The sequence below is a fragment of the Eublepharis macularius genome, chromosome 15 (assembly GCF_028583425.1).
Source record: "Eublepharis macularius isolate TG4126 chromosome 15, MPM_Emac_v1.0, whole genome shotgun sequence".
Taxonomy (NCBI): domain Eukaryota; kingdom Metazoa; phylum Chordata; class Lepidosauria; order Squamata; family Eublepharidae; genus Eublepharis; species Eublepharis macularius.
Window position 1 is genome coordinate 53,707,668 of NC_072804.1, and position 18,496 is coordinate 53,726,163.

The 18,496-nt window shown below is 46.6% G+C and overlaps 1 protein-coding gene across 1 annotated transcript in view; it reads right to left on the bottom strand.

Moving 5' to 3' along the window:
* Positions 1-18,496, bottom strand: part of EXOSC5 (exosome component 5) — a 28,655-nt gene that overhangs the window by 8,313 nt on the left and 1,846 nt on the right. Inside the window, exons 2-5 of the mRNA XM_054999290.1 lie at positions 16,751-16,864; positions 14,459-14,580; positions 9,960-10,100; positions 5,646-5,735 (exon numbers count right to left, since the gene is read on the bottom strand). Of these exons, the coding sequence (XP_054855265.1) occupies positions 5,646-5,735; positions 9,960-10,100; positions 14,459-14,580; positions 16,751-16,864 (467 nt within the window). The remainder of the gene's footprint in view (positions 1-5,645; positions 5,736-9,959; positions 10,101-14,458; positions 14,581-16,750; positions 16,865-18,496) is intronic.

Genomic DNA, 18,496 nt, shown 5'->3' on the forward strand with positions numbered 1-18,496 from the left:
GATCTATCAATTCCACCCAAGACTGGAACACAGGTAAAGTTGCTGTTATTCATACCCAGGTGACTGTGTATGTGAGTTATGTGCCGTCAAGGTGCCTCCGACCTATGGCCACCCTATGAATGAAAGACCTCCAAAACATCCTATCATTAACAGACTTGCTCAGATCCTGCAAACTGGAGGACGTGGCTTCTTTTATCGAGTCAAGCCGTATCTTTTTAGGTCTTCCTCTTTTCCCATTGCCTTCCACTTTTCCTAATCTCTTACCTTGAAAACCCTATGATGAGACAATCCAAAACCCAGGTGACTAGACTGTTATAATAAGCTCTACACAGGACTGCCCTTGAGGACGGTCTAGAAACATCTCTCACTGTTCTTTTCTATTAAAAAGGGAGCACATTTTACATCAGCGATTTCAATGGCTACAGATATATCTTTGGGCCCAATTCCAGGTGTTTTCTTTTTCCCTTTAACAGCCTAATTTGTGACCGTTTGGTGTAGTGGTTAAGAGCGGTAGGACTGTAATCTGGAAAACCGGGTTTGATTCCCCACTCCTCCGCCTGAAGCCAGCTGGGTGACCTTGGGTCAGTCACAGCTCTTTCAGAGCTCTCTCAGCCCCACTGACCTCACAGGGTGATTGTCGTGAGGATAATAATGACACACTTTGTAAACCACTCTGAGTGGATGTTAAGTTGTTCTGAAGGGCGGTATATAAACTGAATGTTGTTGTTGTTGTTGTTGTTATTCAGATTACCATCACAGTTGGGTGCAAGATTGGTACCTGCCACAGGTAGGGTGTCTTAAGTAGGTCATCCCCCAAACACCTTCTGGAAGCTCCTCTTTCTCTCGCCTCCTTTCAGAGACAAAAAAAACCCTTTTCTGTTCTGTTGGGCTTTGGGAAATGGAGTTTTGCATTAATACCAAGGTTTACGCTGCTTCTATTATCTGTGTTGGGGAAGGAGTCCAACATGGCTTGAACAGATATTGCAGGTCTGGTTTTAACTTGCTAAGCAGTTTGGAAACATTTCGGGTAGAAATGCAAGGTGAAAGTTTCATAAAATAAAATAAACGATACATCACTTGTGGAAGAAGAAGCCCCTTTCTTATTTCCATAGCATTCTTTCACTCAGGGCGAAACTGAGAGCTAGGGACTTTGGGCATCTTTTTATTACGTTTCTATCTCAGCCTGTTACCAGATTGCTCCGGGTGGCATTCGTGGTCCCTTTCCTTTTACCTGCACAATGACCTAGTAAGGTAGGTTAGGTCTGAAGATAGCAACAAACCAAAGCCTGCCCAGTTAAGTTTCACAGCTGAGTGGGATATGAGCCTGTATCTCCCATATGCCAAGATTCTACTCCTTATGATCGCATGAGTATGCTCAGGGCTTTTTTTCTGGGAAAAGAGGTGGTGGAACTCAGTGGGTTGACCTCGGAGAAAATAGATCAGGGGGTGGGGCCACCAGCCATGTGACCATTTTCAAGAGGTTCCGGAACTCCGTTCCACCGTGTTGCCCCTGGAAAAAAAAGCCCTGTGTATGCTCCTCTCTGTGGGCACTGGACAGCATCATGCACCCCTCTGAAATTAGCAAAAATGAAAATTATGCAAAAGGGGAATGAAAGCTCTAAATAAATTATGCCAAATAAGAACATCTTTCTTGTCATAGTCGAGACTAGAGCCCCGTGGGATTTGTTACAGTTCTGCCGGGCCTGTAAGATGGAGATGTTCCACCGGGCTTATGGTAGTGGTTGAGGCGTGGGCGAACTGCCCAGTTGGCCTCTCTGCTGCAACCTCTGGTCCACTTGTTTTACATTCTGGTGACCTGCATGCCCTGCCTCCATTATACTGGTGTGTGGGATGTATTATGGTGAAACATCACATGCTGCATATTAGACTGTGGTTTTAACTTTTGTATTGCAATCATGAAATTATTTTATCTTTTGTGTACTGTTGTTTTAATTTATTGTATCACTATATAATGTTGTAACCCACCCTGAGCCCTCTTTCATAAAGGACAACATTAATTTAAAAAATACACACTGCATTGCCTATTTCCTTAACCTGTGCTAGGAAAGTTAAGTCCATCTACCAGACACTCTGCAATATATACTGCTTAACTTCTATACATATGCAACTTGACTTGCTTGCCAGAGATACCTGAAGAGGCTTGGCAGATATTTTTACCTCTTCCGCCCCGCTCCCTCTGTTTGTGGTATGCTACAGTTCCGTCAGCTTACATGGAATAATAATTGGTACATGGCCTGACGTGTGAAGCAAACCACTGTCGAGGGCAGAGATTTCACTATGGCGACTTGCAATTTCCTTGCAGTTCCACAAAAGCAACCTAAAGGGCAGCGATGGCTCACGACGCACATTAGATAAATCCCGAAGGGAAAAAGAAAACAACCGGTTTTATTTTTTTCCTCCTCTGTTGTTGTCATCTTTTTTTAAAAAAAAATAACACACGCATCACAACTCATTAGAATTCACCCCAAAACAAAAGCGATTTCTCCACCCCACCCCTTCTCCTGACAGAAACACTTGTCTAATTAATGGCGCCTGGCTGCCACCTCTGTTCAATAGCACATTAGCGTTCATAATTGTTCCTTTACAGCAGGATGGGCTCCGCGTTCCAAGCCATTTGGCAGGAACCGCGACGGCAGCAGTAATGAGAAACGACTCCGTGGCTCTCGTCTGGAATACTAAGAGATGTCCCTAAATGGATATCGGGATGGGGTAGGGTGGGAGCAAGAAGAATCCCTTCAGCCTCAATACCCCTTCTTCAGGACGTGCCGCTCTCGATAGGCCCTCTATCACGGACACGTCTCCCCTCCGCTCTACTGCCGCTGCCGCACTATGGAAAGCAAACAAGGGGTGATGGATAGAGTAGGACAGATGCTCCGGCTGAGGGAGATGGATATTTTCAATAAACGTGAGCGGTCCGAGACTGCCACCCACCCAGGCTGTCATGTGCAATATGAAGAGAAGTAGGCAAGAATTGCAGATTCCCTGCCGTCTGGCTCCTCAGTGGGGTACTTGGCACGAGGGAGGGAGCAAATCGCCAGGATATCCGTCATCGTGCAGCATCGCCGCCAGACCCTTAAACATTCGCAGGCGAAATAAACGGCTTTAACGTGGCCTCTTTGGCCACATGAACATTCCTATTTCCCTTGGTCTCCTTTCTTTCCACAATTGGCAACAATAGCCAATCAGGGGTGTTTAAAAAAAAAAGACTGCCATTCTGCCGCCGTGGGGGAAAACATCACAAAACAAAAATCCCACCGACAGAACTCTGAAACCGCATGACAGCCGGCAAGAGGGATGTTGGGCCCATGGCCCCCACGTGGTGATGCTTAGCCGCAATATTTCATCCAGGCCTCGGTTGCCGTGGTAACCAAGGGCCTAGGTCCTCGATGCACCATGTATCCCGCCATCAGGTGAGGCACGACGCAGCAATCACCTACATTTCACTGAAAAAGCGGGGGAAACGCTACCCATTGTGAGGGCGGGGGTGGATATTTATGATTCTTCCCAGTGTACAATAATCCAAGGCTGGATATTGGCAGGCATTGGAGACAGGCCCTGTTGAAGATGCTGGCACGATGTGGCGTTTGGCTCAGAAATTCCTGATTTCCCCACTGATTTCCTTAATACCACCTCCGCAACAGCTGTCACTTTTTAAAAGTCCAAAGCAGAAGACGGCTTTCAAATATCCCCGCTCCTTGGCTTAAATGCTCTCAGAAAAGATTCGAACATCCCGAGATGCAAAATGAAATGGGATGCTGGCAGCTGAGATCTCCTCTCAGCACGCACACAAAAAAGGTAGGTAAAGGTAAAGGTAGTCCCCTGTGCAAGCACCGAGTCATTACTGACCCATGGGGGGGGGGGGGAACGTCGCATCACGACGCTTTCTTGGCAGACTTTTTGTTACGGGGTGGTTTGCCATTGCCTTCCCCAGTCATCTACCCTTTACCCCCAGAAAACTGGGTACTCATTTTACCGACCTCGGAAGGATGGAAGGCTGAGTCAACCTTGAGCTGGCTACCTGAACCCAGCTTCCGCCAGGATCGAACTCAGGTCGTGAGCACAGCTTGGGCTGCAGTACGGCAGCTTACCACTCTGCGCCACAGGGCTCCTCACACAAAAAAGACTATATTTTCCAGAAAATTCTGCACTAATGTAACTGAATTTTGGTTTCTGTGACTAAATTCCTCCTGCTTTATTTCACTGATTTGCATTATTTATAGTCCGCCTTTCTCACAGAGACTCAAGGCGGGTTACACAGCTTAGGTCAAATACAATCAACAGGATAGGGAATCCAATAAGCAGTGCAAAAGGGGTATATGGATTATGCAAAAATCAGTATATCTGGCAAGCTTCTGGGCAATTGATTTGGCTTCTGCTTGCTGGAGTATAACAAAACCTGTTTTGTTGTGGGGGTAATAATGACATACTTTATAAACTGCTCGGAGTGGGTGCTAAGTCATCCTGAAGGGCGGTATATGAATCGAATGTTATTATGATGATGATTATTAAAAACATATGCCCTCGACCGCTGATGTCCTTTTTTTCTCCTCCAATAGACTTCCTGCAATTTTGTGCTTTCTGCAACTTTCACTGTATTTGTCACCAGTAGCTTCCTTAAAAAACAAAACAATGGAAATGGATTCACAGAATACTGAATACTGTGTCCTCAACTCAACTCCGTGTATGCACAGAGCAGTCGCCTCACACCAACAGCCCTGCCCATCCAAGTGCAGGAATTCCAGGCCGGTGGGGAGCAGGTGGTTATCTTGGCAAGGCAAATTTCATAGGCGCCGCACAGCGGATGAATCCAATAGACAACAGGATATTTCAGTATTAGTCAATGCAAATAGTCTAAAACTGTTTTTTGAAAACGCTCCAGAGCACAGGATAAATACGGTAGCATCATTACAGATGGATCAAAGCAGGCAGCAGCACGAGGAACGAACCCCCAAGCTGAACATGACTGGCTGCTCAATTCCACCCTTGTTTACGGAACAGTGGTCACTTTGCCTTCGGCCAAGGAGCTTTGCTGGTTGCTGCCCAATACTCAGCTTTCTCAAGCGGCCAGCAAGGCATTGCCACAGCCACTACTCCCCCTCCCCTAGCACTGAGAGCACTGCCTCCTGTCTTCTCTGCCGAACACTTCTCATTCCTAGGCCCTCACCATCCAGCCCTTACGCTTTTTTTTTCTTCAAAAAAGTACACCTCCACAGTTGGAATGTTTATGAACATTCTAGAACCGCTACCACAAAGCCAATAGGGAGAGCTTCATTTCAACACACCGAACCTACACCTCTCACATCTGTTAGCAATCAAAGGTTTTAAAGAACAGTAGTCTGTACTGACCTCAGTCTTTTCTCTTTCCTTTGTCTAAAGTATCAGGTTTTGTCAATACATTTGGAATCTGCCTTGAGTCTCAGTGAGAAAGGAGGACTACAAATAGAGTTAAAAAAATTTTTTTTAAAGCACATGCTATTCCTGCCCCCTCCTCCCAGTACATTGGTGTCTTGTTATAACAACAGTTAGAGTAGTACAAATATATCTAAAGCAGATTTTGACAAACAACTGCAAAGCATTCACAGAGAAATGTTGGCATCAATTTTGGGCTTATCCTTCAGACTCACTTCTTCCACAGAGCATGATCCCTTTGTGTTAGACATCAGTATCTTCTTCTCAGCACTGTCGATAGCAAATGTCAGAACTGCTCGAGCTTCCTGTAAGAACAAACAACACCTGTTGGGCTTCTTTACACAACCAAGGTCCTCTGCACTATTAGCCATGGCCAGCTTCAGAGGGTGGCAAACTGTGAGATGCTAAGGGACAGCGGTGGTAGCAAAGTGATTAAGTGGCTGGGCTGCGAGTCAGCAATCTGCTAGTTCGACTCCCACTAAGTTCGACTGCCATGAGCTCTGCCAGTGGCCTTGAGTAAGCCACTCTTTTCAGCCTCAGCTGTATTGTGGGGATAATAATGACACTGACTTTGTTCTCCATTCTGAGTGAGGTGCTGATCTATCCAGAACGTGGTATACAAGTGCAGTTATAAGGGAGTTGCTGTAGCAGAGTGGTTAAGTGGCTGGGCTGCAAATTAGCTCTCTGCTGGTTCGACTCCCACTCCTGCCATCAGCTCAGCTGGCGGCCTTGGGAGAGCCAGTTTGGTGTAGTGGTTAAGAGTGCGGGACTCGAATCTGGAGAGCCAGGTTTGATTCCCCACTCCTCCGCTTGAAGCCAGCTGGGTGACCTTGGGTCAGTCACAGCTTCTAGGAGCTCTCTCAGCCCCACCCACCTCACAGGGTGATTATTGTTGTGGGGATAATAAGAGCATACTTTGTAAACCGCTCTGAGTGGGCATTAAGTTGTCGAATATTATTATTATGTATAAATAGAATGTTATTATTCTTATTATTCACTCCTCTCACCCCTAGATCCCCAGCTGCATTGTGGGGATAATAATAACACTGACTTTGTTCACCACACTGAGTATGGCACTGATCTGTCCAGAAGGACAGTATATAAGCACATTGTTGTTGTTGTTGTCTCCGACAACCAATCAGAATTCCTGTCCCGCTTCCTAAAAACACTTGGTGCAGGTTCCCAGAAGTTACACAAAATTTGCGCAACTAAGATCATTTCTGGACATCTTGTTACGCACACATAATTGTGGCGACCAAAATGTTAATTTACTCTTTTTTAAAAAATAAATAAATAAAGCTTTCAACATCTACCTCTGGGTGAACTGTGGAATCCTGTAACTTGTCAGTACCTGAATATGAATTCAGGGTCTTTGTCGGAATTAATGCAGAATATTGATGTATGAACCCGTATAGGCTGCTTATGAGATTGTGGGAAGGGGCCAGGGGCACTCTTCCGGAGCAGCACTAAACTGATTTTTTTTTTCAGTTATGCTTGCAAACAGACACTCTACAAATGGAGAACTAGGAACAGACGGAATTTTGCTTCTGTACAGAAGTGGATCTTTATTGCCCTGACAAAGATATCTGGAATGCATCAGGAATTGCTAAATACGTTATGCTTGCCCCCATTTGTTTTGCTGGCTCCGTTCCTCCTGGGCAGCCAAAAATTAAGCTACTCTTTAGTTACTCAACAATTGGCAGTTAAAGTACATTTTTAAAAAAATGTCTGCATGAGTGACAATGCAGAGATCTGTACGTATGTGTTCTGCCATTTTTACTTTTAAATCCCTAAACTGAGCCCCAAAAGGTCAGCATTCCAGGATAGGAAGACAGTATTGCTTGCTTCAGAACCAGTTTGAAAAGGTACTTGATACCAAAGAGGACCAAATGGAGGTTTGGATTGAGGCTTTCTTGTTCCCACCAACCCAAAAACATTTGGGGCTGCAGCAAGACGTGGGAGATGAGAAGGTCACACTACATGGGAGTAAAGAGTCCAGTAGAACCTTTAAGACTAACCCACTTTATTGAAGCATAAGCTTTCGAGAACCACAGCTCTCTTTGTCAGATGCATCGTCAGCTTTTGAAAATCACAGCTCTCTTCGTCAGATGCATCATCAGCTTTCGAGAATCACAGCATCTGACAAAGAGAGCTGTGGTTCTCGAAAGCTGATGATACATCTGACGAAGAGAGCTGTAGTTCTCGAAAACTGGCGATGCATCTGATGAAGAGGGCTGTGGTTCTCGAAAGCTGACGATGCATCTGACGAAGAGAGCTGTGGTTCTTGAAAGTGATGATGCATCTGACAAAGAGAGCTGTGGTTCTCGAAAGCTGACGATGCATCTGACGAAGAGAGCTGTGGTTCTTGAAAGCTGATGATGAATCTGACAAAGAGGGCTGTGGTTCTTGAAAGCTGATGATGCATCTGACGAAGAGAGCTGTGGTTCTTGAAAGCTGACGATGCATCTGACAAAGAGAACTGTGGTTCTTGAAAGTGATGATGCATCTGACAAAGAGAACTGTGGTTCTCAAAAGCTGACGATGCATCTGACAAAGAGAACTGTGGTTCTCGAAAGCTTATGCTTCAATAAAGTGAGTTAGTCTGAAAGATGCTACTGGACTCTTTACTATTTTACAACTGCAGACTAACACAGCTAACTCCTCCAGATATACTACACGGGAGGAAGTCCTTTCACTCACGGAAACACTCCACCAGATCCAGGCCACTGAGCTTAACCTTGCTCATCCAGTGGAACCTGCAAAGAATTAGGATTCCCTCCCTCCCCCTTTTTTTCCCTCCTGGGCAAAACCTGCGGAGAGGCAGGGCTGTTTGCAGAACACATGGAGACTGGGAGCAGAGAGCGAGAGGAAGGTACGGAGCCAAACTGCAGTTGATAAAGGACTATTCTAGGTTCAGAAGGCAGTTTGCAATAGATTGAATCCGGCAACCGATAAATGAATACAACCATTAGGAAAAGCGGAGGGGTCTGGGCGGCCAGGGAGACAAAGATCTATTGACTTGCCAAGGCCATGGTAAGCAATTACCTGCCAGAGCTGATAAAGGAGCTGCGACTGGTTTGTGGCTCTTTCACCTGCATGTGGCACAGAACCAACCATGTGTTTACCAGATTACATGGAGGGGGTGGGGGGTGGAAGACCTTGTGCAATAGGAAGGCAGCCAAGGATGAAAAGACCCCTAAAGGCCAAAGTACCCCTCCCATTTTCGTAAAGAGTCCAGAAGCACCTTTAAGACTAACCAACTTTATTGTAGCATCTGACGAAGAGAGAATCTTGAAAGCTAATGTTATAATAACGTTGGTTAATCTTAAAGGTGCTACTGGACTCTTTAGTATTTTGCAACTACGGACTAACACTGCTAACTCCTCTGGATCCGCCCATTTTCGCAACTGAGGTGGACACCTCTTGGTAGTCCCAAGCATCAAAGATTCAACGCCCCCCTCCCAATCCCCATTCAAAACTGGAGATAGGAATCAAAGCAAGCCTTTGCTCCCATAACTGTCTCAGAACAATTTGGGCTCGGATCAGCAACAAATTATCCCAGAGGGGCTACTTTGAGAAGGGGAAAAGGAGAGGTGGGCAAAAGCACCCCCCCACACCAGAAGCGGATATCCTACTGGAATATCTTTCGGAAACGTCTTTAATCTCAGCAGGCAGCTTTATCTAAGGGCCTGGTTTGGCTCAAAGGGTGCGAGTTACTGACCGCCCCTTCTAATTCCCTAATATTGCCCACCAGATCAGAGATGGCCAATCTTTCAGCAGGGAAAACTTGTCTCTTTACAGTGCTACAGATCTTCGACAAGCAGCATCGGCCAAAATTCCCCCTTCGACACAGCAACTAAAAGATGCAGGAATCCAAAGGTGGAAAAAGGTGCCTGTTCTTTTGCTAGGCAGAACAGTTGGTCCCAGGGGTCATTTCGTAGAAAAAGAGAGGGAGGAACTCATTAGCATAACTTATTAGCATATGCCACACCCCTTGACATCACTAGAATGTCATTAGCATAACTGATTTGCATATGCCACCCCCCCTGACATCACCTATCCTGGCTGTTTTGGACCTAATCCTGACCATTCAGGGCCAAAATTAGGACCAAAATGGCAAAAAGGAGCTGAAAATGGCTGAAAAGGGGTGCAAAATGGTCAGGATCAGGCCACTGCAGAGCAGGAGAGTGATCCACCACCCGTCAGAGGCCCGATCTGGGCCATTTTGGCCCCAATCCAGGCCGAAACAGGCCCAAAATGGCCAACAATCAGGTGGGTGGGGCCACCAGACATGTGACCTCTTCGGGGAACTGCCGGAACTGTGTTCCGGCACGTTCTCCCTCAAAATGAGCCCTGGTTGGTCCCACCCTGGTCAGAAAAAGAAGCACAACCTAGTTATCCCGGGTCTTCTGTTTCAAACTGAAACACTCTCCCCTCCCAGCCCTACTGCACCGCTAACCTGTGGAACTCCCTACCACCAGAAATGCCCGTGGCACGCGCTCCCTTTCCAGAGAAATCAAGACACCCACCTTCTCTTGCTTCATTGCGGGGTCCAGGGTGATGTTGCCATCTGCATCCAAAGCACACGTCACTCCACAGAACAAGGAGTTCATGGGCAGCCCTGCATCCACCAGGCCCATGCAAGTCGCATTCAAGCAGCTCGACAGCAGCTGTGGGATGGGGGGGGGGGCGGGTTAAGGAAAATAAAGGCCACCCCAGGTGGACTAGCACGAGATGGCCTGTTTTCAGCTCCTATGGAGGGAGACTGATTTTACAAACGGTGCCCAGAATACTGTATTTTGCTGCAAAGGGGGCGGGGGGGGAGAAACACACACCAGCGTCGTGATGACAACTTCTTGCTCTAAGAAAGCCTTAAAGATTCCTGAAACTGTACATGGGATATTCTGCCAATTTCACCCCACGGTGTAGAAGTGTGGATAAACACACATACAGAAAAACACAGCAATTACATGCAGAAACTAAATTTTCAACCTATCACGGAGGGAGGGGGTACTTGGAGGTTTCATTGTGAACAGGGCGCTCACCTACGGTGATTAAGAACCATCTCCAGGTGATCATGCAGAGGTTTTAAAAAAAAATCCCTGGAAAAGGGTTCTCCCACCCCCTTCAGGTTATTTAGGCACCAGAAATGAATGAGTTTAGTAGGGGTGTTGGTATTTCCAAGGTTATTTTGATAAGAAGTTAAATAACACTAAGTAGCTAACTACAGCCAAGACGGGTAGCTAATCACTAACAGAGGCTTACTGTTGTGAACTTGGCTTTTCTTTGGGGAAATGCAAACCACTTTTAACCCCACCATCTCCCTACCATTCTTAGAAAGGAATCTCAGCAACGTGGCAGGCTAAGAAAATTGGGGGGAGGGTGCTGTGGGGCACAAATGGTTTCTGAGAGAAACATGGATGGAGCAGCTGCATTCGGGACACCCAAATCCAGGCCAGAGGTAAAGGAAGTGCTTCATCACATGCCAAAGAATTCAATTTGTGGAACATACTGTCAACAAGACACAGCAACAGTTGCTAGTCTAGCCGGCTTTAAACAGGGATTATACAAATCCACGAAGGACAGGTATATCAGCAGTTATTATTCATAACTACTAAATGAAACCATTTTCAGAGGTAATAACCAGAATCATAAAATCATAGGGTTGGAAGGGACCTACAGGGTCATCTAGTCCAACCCCCTGCACAATGCAGGAAATTCACAACTACCTCCCCTTTCCCCGCCCCCCCACACCCCCAGTGACCCCTGCTCCATGCCCAGAAGCTGAACTGGCCTAGGGAAAATTGCTTCCTGACCCCAAGGTGGCGACTGGCATTACCCTGGGCACGTAAGAAGGGGCCACAAGAACTCAGCACTGATGCAGCCCTTCCTGCCCTCCCTCTCACGATCTGCCGAGCACTGGAAGAAACAACAGGTGTAGAATTTGACCTCCATGCCTTGCTTTTATGCCCTTCTGGTGGCATCTGGTTGTCCACTACATCAGAGAGGATGCGGGACTGGACAGACCCTGGGACCCGATCCAACGTAACTCCTTTTTATATTTTTATAGCTTTGCTTCTGGCCCTAGATGACCGGGCTGTCTGAGATATGTTCAGCAGGCTCTCCAGCGCTTAAAACTAGAAGCCCAACCGAATTCGAAGTAGAGAGAGACCATAGCCAAGGGGAGAAGTCCAAAGCAGCAGCCTTCATCCTCGCAGCGCCGCATTTCCAGTTAATCAGACGATGCCAGCAGGACGCCTGGCAGATGGGAGCACGGTCTGACTGGCAGTTCTTGTTATCCAAAGCTGACTAATAGAGATTGTAAGCCTGGGGAGAAGATGACAAATTGGAGACAGAACTGGGGAATTTGGGCAAGGCAAGGCCTGCCAGAATTATAAGGACGGGCTGCTGCCAGGCAGGAACCTGGAGATAAGCACAGAGCGGAAGAAAGAACCCGGACTCCCGCACACGGCTCTGGGACAGGAACAAGTGCTCCGTGAGGGTTTATTCTGGCAAGCCCATGGGGCAGACCGACCCACACCACCTCACCTATCCTGCACTGTTTGTTGGGGCTGCTGGAACTCCCCCCACAAATTTTAGAAAAAAGGCTATACCGCGCCGGGCCAAAATCCAGTTAGTCTATGCTAAAAACGTAAGAGAAGCCATGTTGGATCAGGCCAATGGCCCATCCAGTCCAACACTCTGTGTCACACAGTGGCCAAAAAACCAGGTGTCCTCAGGAGGTCTGCCAGCGGGGAAGGGACACTAGAAGCCCTCCCACTGATTGCCCCCCCCAAACCCCAAGAATACAGAGCATCACTGCCCTAGAAAGAGAGTTCCATCTATACCTTGTGGCTAATCGCCACGGATGGACCTCTGCTCCATATGTTTATCCAGTCTCCTCTTGAAGCTGTCTATGCTTGAAGCTGCCACCACCTCCTGGGGCAGTGAATTCCATGTGTTAATCACTCTTTGGTGAAGAAAGACTTCCTTTTATCCGTTCTAACCCAACTGCTCAGCAATTTCATCAAGTGCCCATGAGTTCTTGTATTGTGAGAAAGGGAGAAAAATACTTTTCTCTACCTTCTCTATCCCATGCATAATCTTGTAAACCTCTATCATGTCACCCCCTCAGTCATCGTTCATCGTTATTGGGGGAGTGTGTTACCTCTCCAGTAGTCACTTTTGGATGAGGGGCAGGCAGTAGCTAACCTTGGACACCAACGTTCCCCTCTATTAATAATTACGTAACTAGAGATGAGGAAGAAATAATCTCCTCCTGTATGATCGAAGCCTGCTCCATTCTATACTGCCAGGTTCCAAGCAGAAAATAATCTCGTTTCCTCTATCTACAATGCGTCAAGCTACAGCTAACATTTCTCCCTCTTCCTCATTCTACCTTCCCTCGATGGTTTCAGGCATTTTCTGAATTTTATTAGGCTCAGGACCTGTCGTGACCGTCTGCAATAAAACCTCTCAGCCAGCACCTCCAAGACAGGCAACACAATTTAGCGGTGCCACAGGTAATACACCTCGTCCCTCCACGCATACATCAAACCTCTCCTGCCCAGTCGATCTGTAGTTTCCAGTCTCATTTCTTCCATAGGTTCCATTCTCAAATAACTTCTGTTCTGTCCAAGGCAGATTAACACAAACAGAAGGGGACTTGGTCCTCCCCAAGACTCCATTTAAGTTCTGACCAACTAAGATGTCTGACCTAGAGTTTTTTTTCCAAATGATCTAATAGAAAGGTAAGTCACAATTGCCTTTGTAGTAAGTAAGTAAGTGCCTCCCCTAATAATTTTTACACACATCCTGAAATGGGTTGACAAAATAAGAGAAAAAGCACACACAGAAAAGCCAAAGAACAGCTCCGTTCCTCCTGCCTTTCTCCCCAATTTTGGGATGCTCAGGCAGCTTTGGAGGGGGAGACATGCGTGCATGAGGAAGGAAGAGGAGGAAAAATCCTTCCTCTGTATAAACATCCTTCCCTTCTCTCTCGGGTTCAGTTGGGAGAAGGAAAGAGTTTAATCTACGACCATTGACCTCTCCAGACACCTTGACCTGCATAGCCCAAGTGGGCCTGATCTCGTCAGATCTCAGAAGCTAAGCAGGGTCGGGCCTGGATGGGAGGCCTCCAACGAAGAGGAAGGTTGCAGAGTCAGGCAATAGCAAGCCACTTCTGTTAGTCTCTTGCCATGAAAACCCCACCAGGGGAGGGGAGGAGAGGGGGGGTTGGGGGGGGTCGGTCGCCATAAGCCAGCTGTAACTTAAAGGCACTCTCTACCACCACACCCTCTCCAGGCAGAGCATCTACAAAACTTTTTTGCTAACCGATTTTATTGAGCCCCAAATTCAAAACTATTTCTAAGGTGCAGAGCACCACCTGCCCAGTAACTTTGGATCAAGCCCCCCCCCCCCCATCTGTCCCCTGAACTGCAGCTTCCTACTAAACTGTGTCACATCATTGGACAGCCACTTGTGCGACTCTGCTGCCATCTGCTGGCTTCTATCCAGTCTTTTTTGGGAAATCTCAGCTTCTCAGGATGCATTAATCTCTTTCAAGGAGAAGCACAGGACTAGAGCCGTTTCAGCCTCACGCAAGCCGCCAAGTCAGAAAGACTTGCCATCTCATTGGGCCAGAAGCCGTATCCTGCTGCAAGTTCCAGAGCCCTTAGCCACTTTGGCTGGCCTGGAAGCCACCTGTCAGATAAAGCAATTTCCTCAAAAGGCAAACAGACCGAAGTTCACCCTTCCATGGACGAAGGACTCTGATGGGGAAGTAGCTCTACGACCACTACTATTGCCAGAGTTACATCCACGGTGTGGATTCCGTGCTGTCAAAGTGAGGTCAAACATGGAATGATGGAAAAGCACAAAGAATTCTGGGACATCCCAGAAGATTCCACTCAAATCAGCCTCTAGCGTTTTTTAATTTTTGCTTTTATTGGGGCAAACATTCCCTCGATCAGTTATATGATGTGGGACCATGCCGTCTTCCCAGACCCACAGTGCAGGGAAAGGATACAGAGCCAGCGTCTGTAACTACCTGAATAACTATTGTGATGGAGGAACGGGGATGCAGCGTGCCCAAGACAACCGCCTCGCACGTCTTCTTGATCATCTGCTCCCGGCTTCTCTCATAGACCCCTGCAAAGGAGACGAAGCAGGACGGGATTCATCTGTGAAACTCAAAACTCAGGCAAACTATTCACCAATTTTGACAGTTTCTTTAGCATGCAGGGCCTTAAGTAAACACGCACACGCTGTGAACACGCGCGCCTTCCTCTAACACCACCAGTTCGGGAGAGATCAGCGACATTTTCTGCTTTAAAAAATTATCTTTTGTTGCCACAAAGGTTCTTTTGTTTCTTAATTTAATTATTCGCAGCATAGCCAGCCTCCCTGGAGTTTTCATAGCAATGAAAAATCTCAGCGGGAGGAAAAAGGAAAAAAGCAGGATTTTTCTTTTCTTTTGTGAGCTCCCTATAGAGCGAACAAGAGATCCAGATGGCATCACGGCAGGATTCCAGATGGCCTGCATGGTTGTGGAGATAACAGCTCATATCACCTTTTGATTATGCTCGTTCACCGTGGGCGGGGTGAACAGCCCGCACACCAAATTTAAATTAGAAGAAGACAGGGACACGTCGAGTTCCTGCTGCTAACATCTCCATTCAAAGATGTTCTTTCCGTGATAATGTAACATTTTGAAAAGGGATAGGAGCACAGCTTATCAAGGTGACAGGAGAGGGAAACAATGGCCCATTAGAAGGAGCCGTAACTCAGCACTTGTATTATATACCGCCCTGAGGATGGGTGGTATATAATATGAAATATAAATAAATAAATAAATATTACACGGGGATTCAATCGCTGCATTAGCAGAAGTGGTCATTTCTTTGTGTGATCTGGTCAGCAGTCTTGGAGTGTTGCTGAACCCCATTTTTCTCCTGGTTAGAGAGTAACTACTAAAAACCACAGTGCCTTTTATCTATCAGCATCATTAGCTGGGACAGGCTACATCTTTCTTCCAAGAAAGAGGGATCTTAACATATTGACCCATACTTTTGTAAACTCAAAAGCCCGGAAAACCCACAACAACCATCGTTCTCCAGCCGTGAAAGCCTTCGACAATACATCAAAAGATTGACTACTGTAATGCATGTTAAGTAGGGCTGCCCTTGAAGATGACTCCAGAGCCTCGATCGGTGCAGAATGCTCCACTGGGTAGAGGTTGGGAGGTGGGCACACGTTCAGCATATTCTGTGGCAACAGCGCTGGGTTGATAATTAGCTTCTGACTTCAAATCAAGGTTAAGGATCTTATCTTTAGATGCCCTTCACTGCCTCGGCCCTGCATACCTCTGTCTTTCCCTTGGCTCTATTTGGTCGGATGGGCCTGCGCCGTAGGAAATAAAGGCATTTACGGTAAGGATCTTGACAGCAGCTACCCTGGTGAAGCTGAGAGCTGTTATCATCTCAGGTTTTTAGAGAGGACAAGAAAAGAGTCCACAAGGGAGGAGAAATATCATTTCTTCCCCTTGCCACCGGCTCTGATATCCCCCCTCCCTTGTCTTGGGTTTGCCTCCCCTTCCCCTGCTCTGGGGACTGCCATGGGATTGCAGAGCCCTAAATAACAGTATTGGCTGACCCCTTGGGCAGACTCACTCATCCACACACAGGACCATCTCTCAGCTATTAGACCTCTTCCAGCACTCTAATTCTGTATAAACATACACCTTTGCACCTCTAGCATCTAAATAGCACAACTGCAGTCTGTGTTTGATCCTTGTTTCTTTCTTGCATGCAACAGCCTGAGATTATCTGACCGCCTCCTCCCCCTGCCCCCTTTTAACCTAGAGGGCCAGTTTGGTGTAGTGGGTAAGAGCAGCGGGACTCTAATCTGGAGAGCTGGGTTTGATTCCCCACTCCTCCCCTTGAAGCCAGCTGGGTGGCCTTGGGTCAGTCACAGCTCTCTCAGAGCTCTCTCAGCCCCACCCACCACACAGGGTGATTGTTGTGGGGACGATAACATACTTTGTAAACCACTCTGAGTGGGCGTTAAGTTGTCCTGAAGGATGATATGTAAATCGAATGTTGTTGTTATTAACCTAGAACTCCGTGTGCAGATTATACTTCACGTGCTTTAGACACTTGAAAGGAAATTGCCCAGATGCACCACGCAAATACAAGTTTTAAAGAGGACACATGCATATTCAATTAAATTAGTACGAGCACACAAACACAGCCTAATACTGCCCTACTTCCTAAATGCTAAAAGGATATCCGGGTATCTTCGCAACGCAGGAGTTTGTTACCTGGTAGCCCTATCTTGGGCTTCAGCAGCACTTCAAAGGTAGCTTTGTCGTAGATCTCCTTGCTGACTTTGACTTCCGTAGGTCCATAGATGCCAACTAACACAGATGTGTCCCCTGGAAACAGGCAGAGACAGGAAAGCAGGGATGCATGAGAGCTCAGCTGAAACTTGGAATATTTGTACTACATCCCCAGCCCGCAGAGGAGAAGGAAGGGCAAGAACATTGAATTTTTATTCATAAGAAAAAAATCATTGCATAGCCATTCCAAAACACTCTCTGGTTTTCTGCCATGTAGAAAACCAGGAGCAATTGGAGGGGTGGAGGGCAGCAAAGAGACTGCAGAAACAGAAAACAGATGTCTAAGTTTGTAGCTCGGAGACAGGGCAGCTGGAACAAACCAATCACTAGCAAAAAAAATCCGTAACATTTTAAATCTGTTTTAATAACAACAACAACAAAATTCAATTTATATACCGTCTGTCAGGACAACTTAATGCCCGCTCAGAGCAGTTTACAAAGTATGTTATTATTATCCCCACAACAACAACCCACCTCCCTGTGAGGTGGGTGGGGCTGAGAGAGCTCCAGAGAGCTGTGACTAGCCCAAAGTCAGCTGCAAGTGGAGGAGTGGGGAAATCAAACCTGGCTCTCCAGATTAGAGTCCTGCCGCTCTTAACCATTACACCAAACTGGCTCTCTTGAACGATGTCTCTCCCTCAACTTAGGGGGCTCCTGCCATGTACAGAGTCTTTTCCCCTCAACCTCAGAATGTGTGAAGCTCTTAGAGGCAAGCCGCTGAACATCTAGAGAATGCATGCTTCCTCACAAGTAAGCTGACCATATCCTTTTGTGGTGGCATTTATGAGAAAGCTCACGAAAGCACATTGTGTTGATTATATTACTGAAAATCTCAAAGTGCATAACAGTGATTAGCTCAGGAAGGGCAACCTTTGAGAGGTTGCCGTGGAGATTTTAGGGTGAAACAAGCGGGCAGGAGGGGAAAGGCCCATAACTGGGCCCCCAAGAAACTTATGCTTCGATAAACCTGTCAACCTTTGAGGAAAACTCAGAATCAACCTGTTCTGATTGATAACAAAATCGAAAAGAGTCCAGTAGCACCTTTAAGACTAACCAACTTTACAGTAGCTTAAGCTTTCGAGACTCACAGTTCTCTAAAGCTTATGCTACAGTAAAGTGGGTTAGTCTTAAAGGTGCTACTGGACTCTTTTCGATTTTGCTACTACAGACTAACACGGCTAACTCCTCTGGATCTGATTGATAATGATAAGGTCATAAAATGATTCTGCATCCCAGCATCGGATGATGTGAACTCTAACTCCTAGAAGTTTATCCTGGAATAAAATTTGGTTAGTCTGTAAATCACACTGCTGGATTCCTTACTTTACAACCTTAGAGTTCAGATTAACATGGGAGTTATACAACGGCACGCAATACGTGCCCATGAAAAATTACTCTGGATATCAGGAGAGCATCGGGCAATTGCATGCATTCTCTGCCCGCACTGCTATCATTTTGCAAAGCGTGTAAAAGAGAACTGTTCAGAACTTCCCTGTAGAAGGAGCGAGACTGTCGTATAAAAATCCAGCTCAGGAGATGTCTTTTATTGGGGATAAACTCCCTTCTACACCGGCTGTCTTATTGCCTTAAAACAGGTCCGTTTCCATGGATTGTGGCTGAGCCCTAACCCCAGATAAACTTGAGTTCCTGAAGTCAAGTTTACAGGTC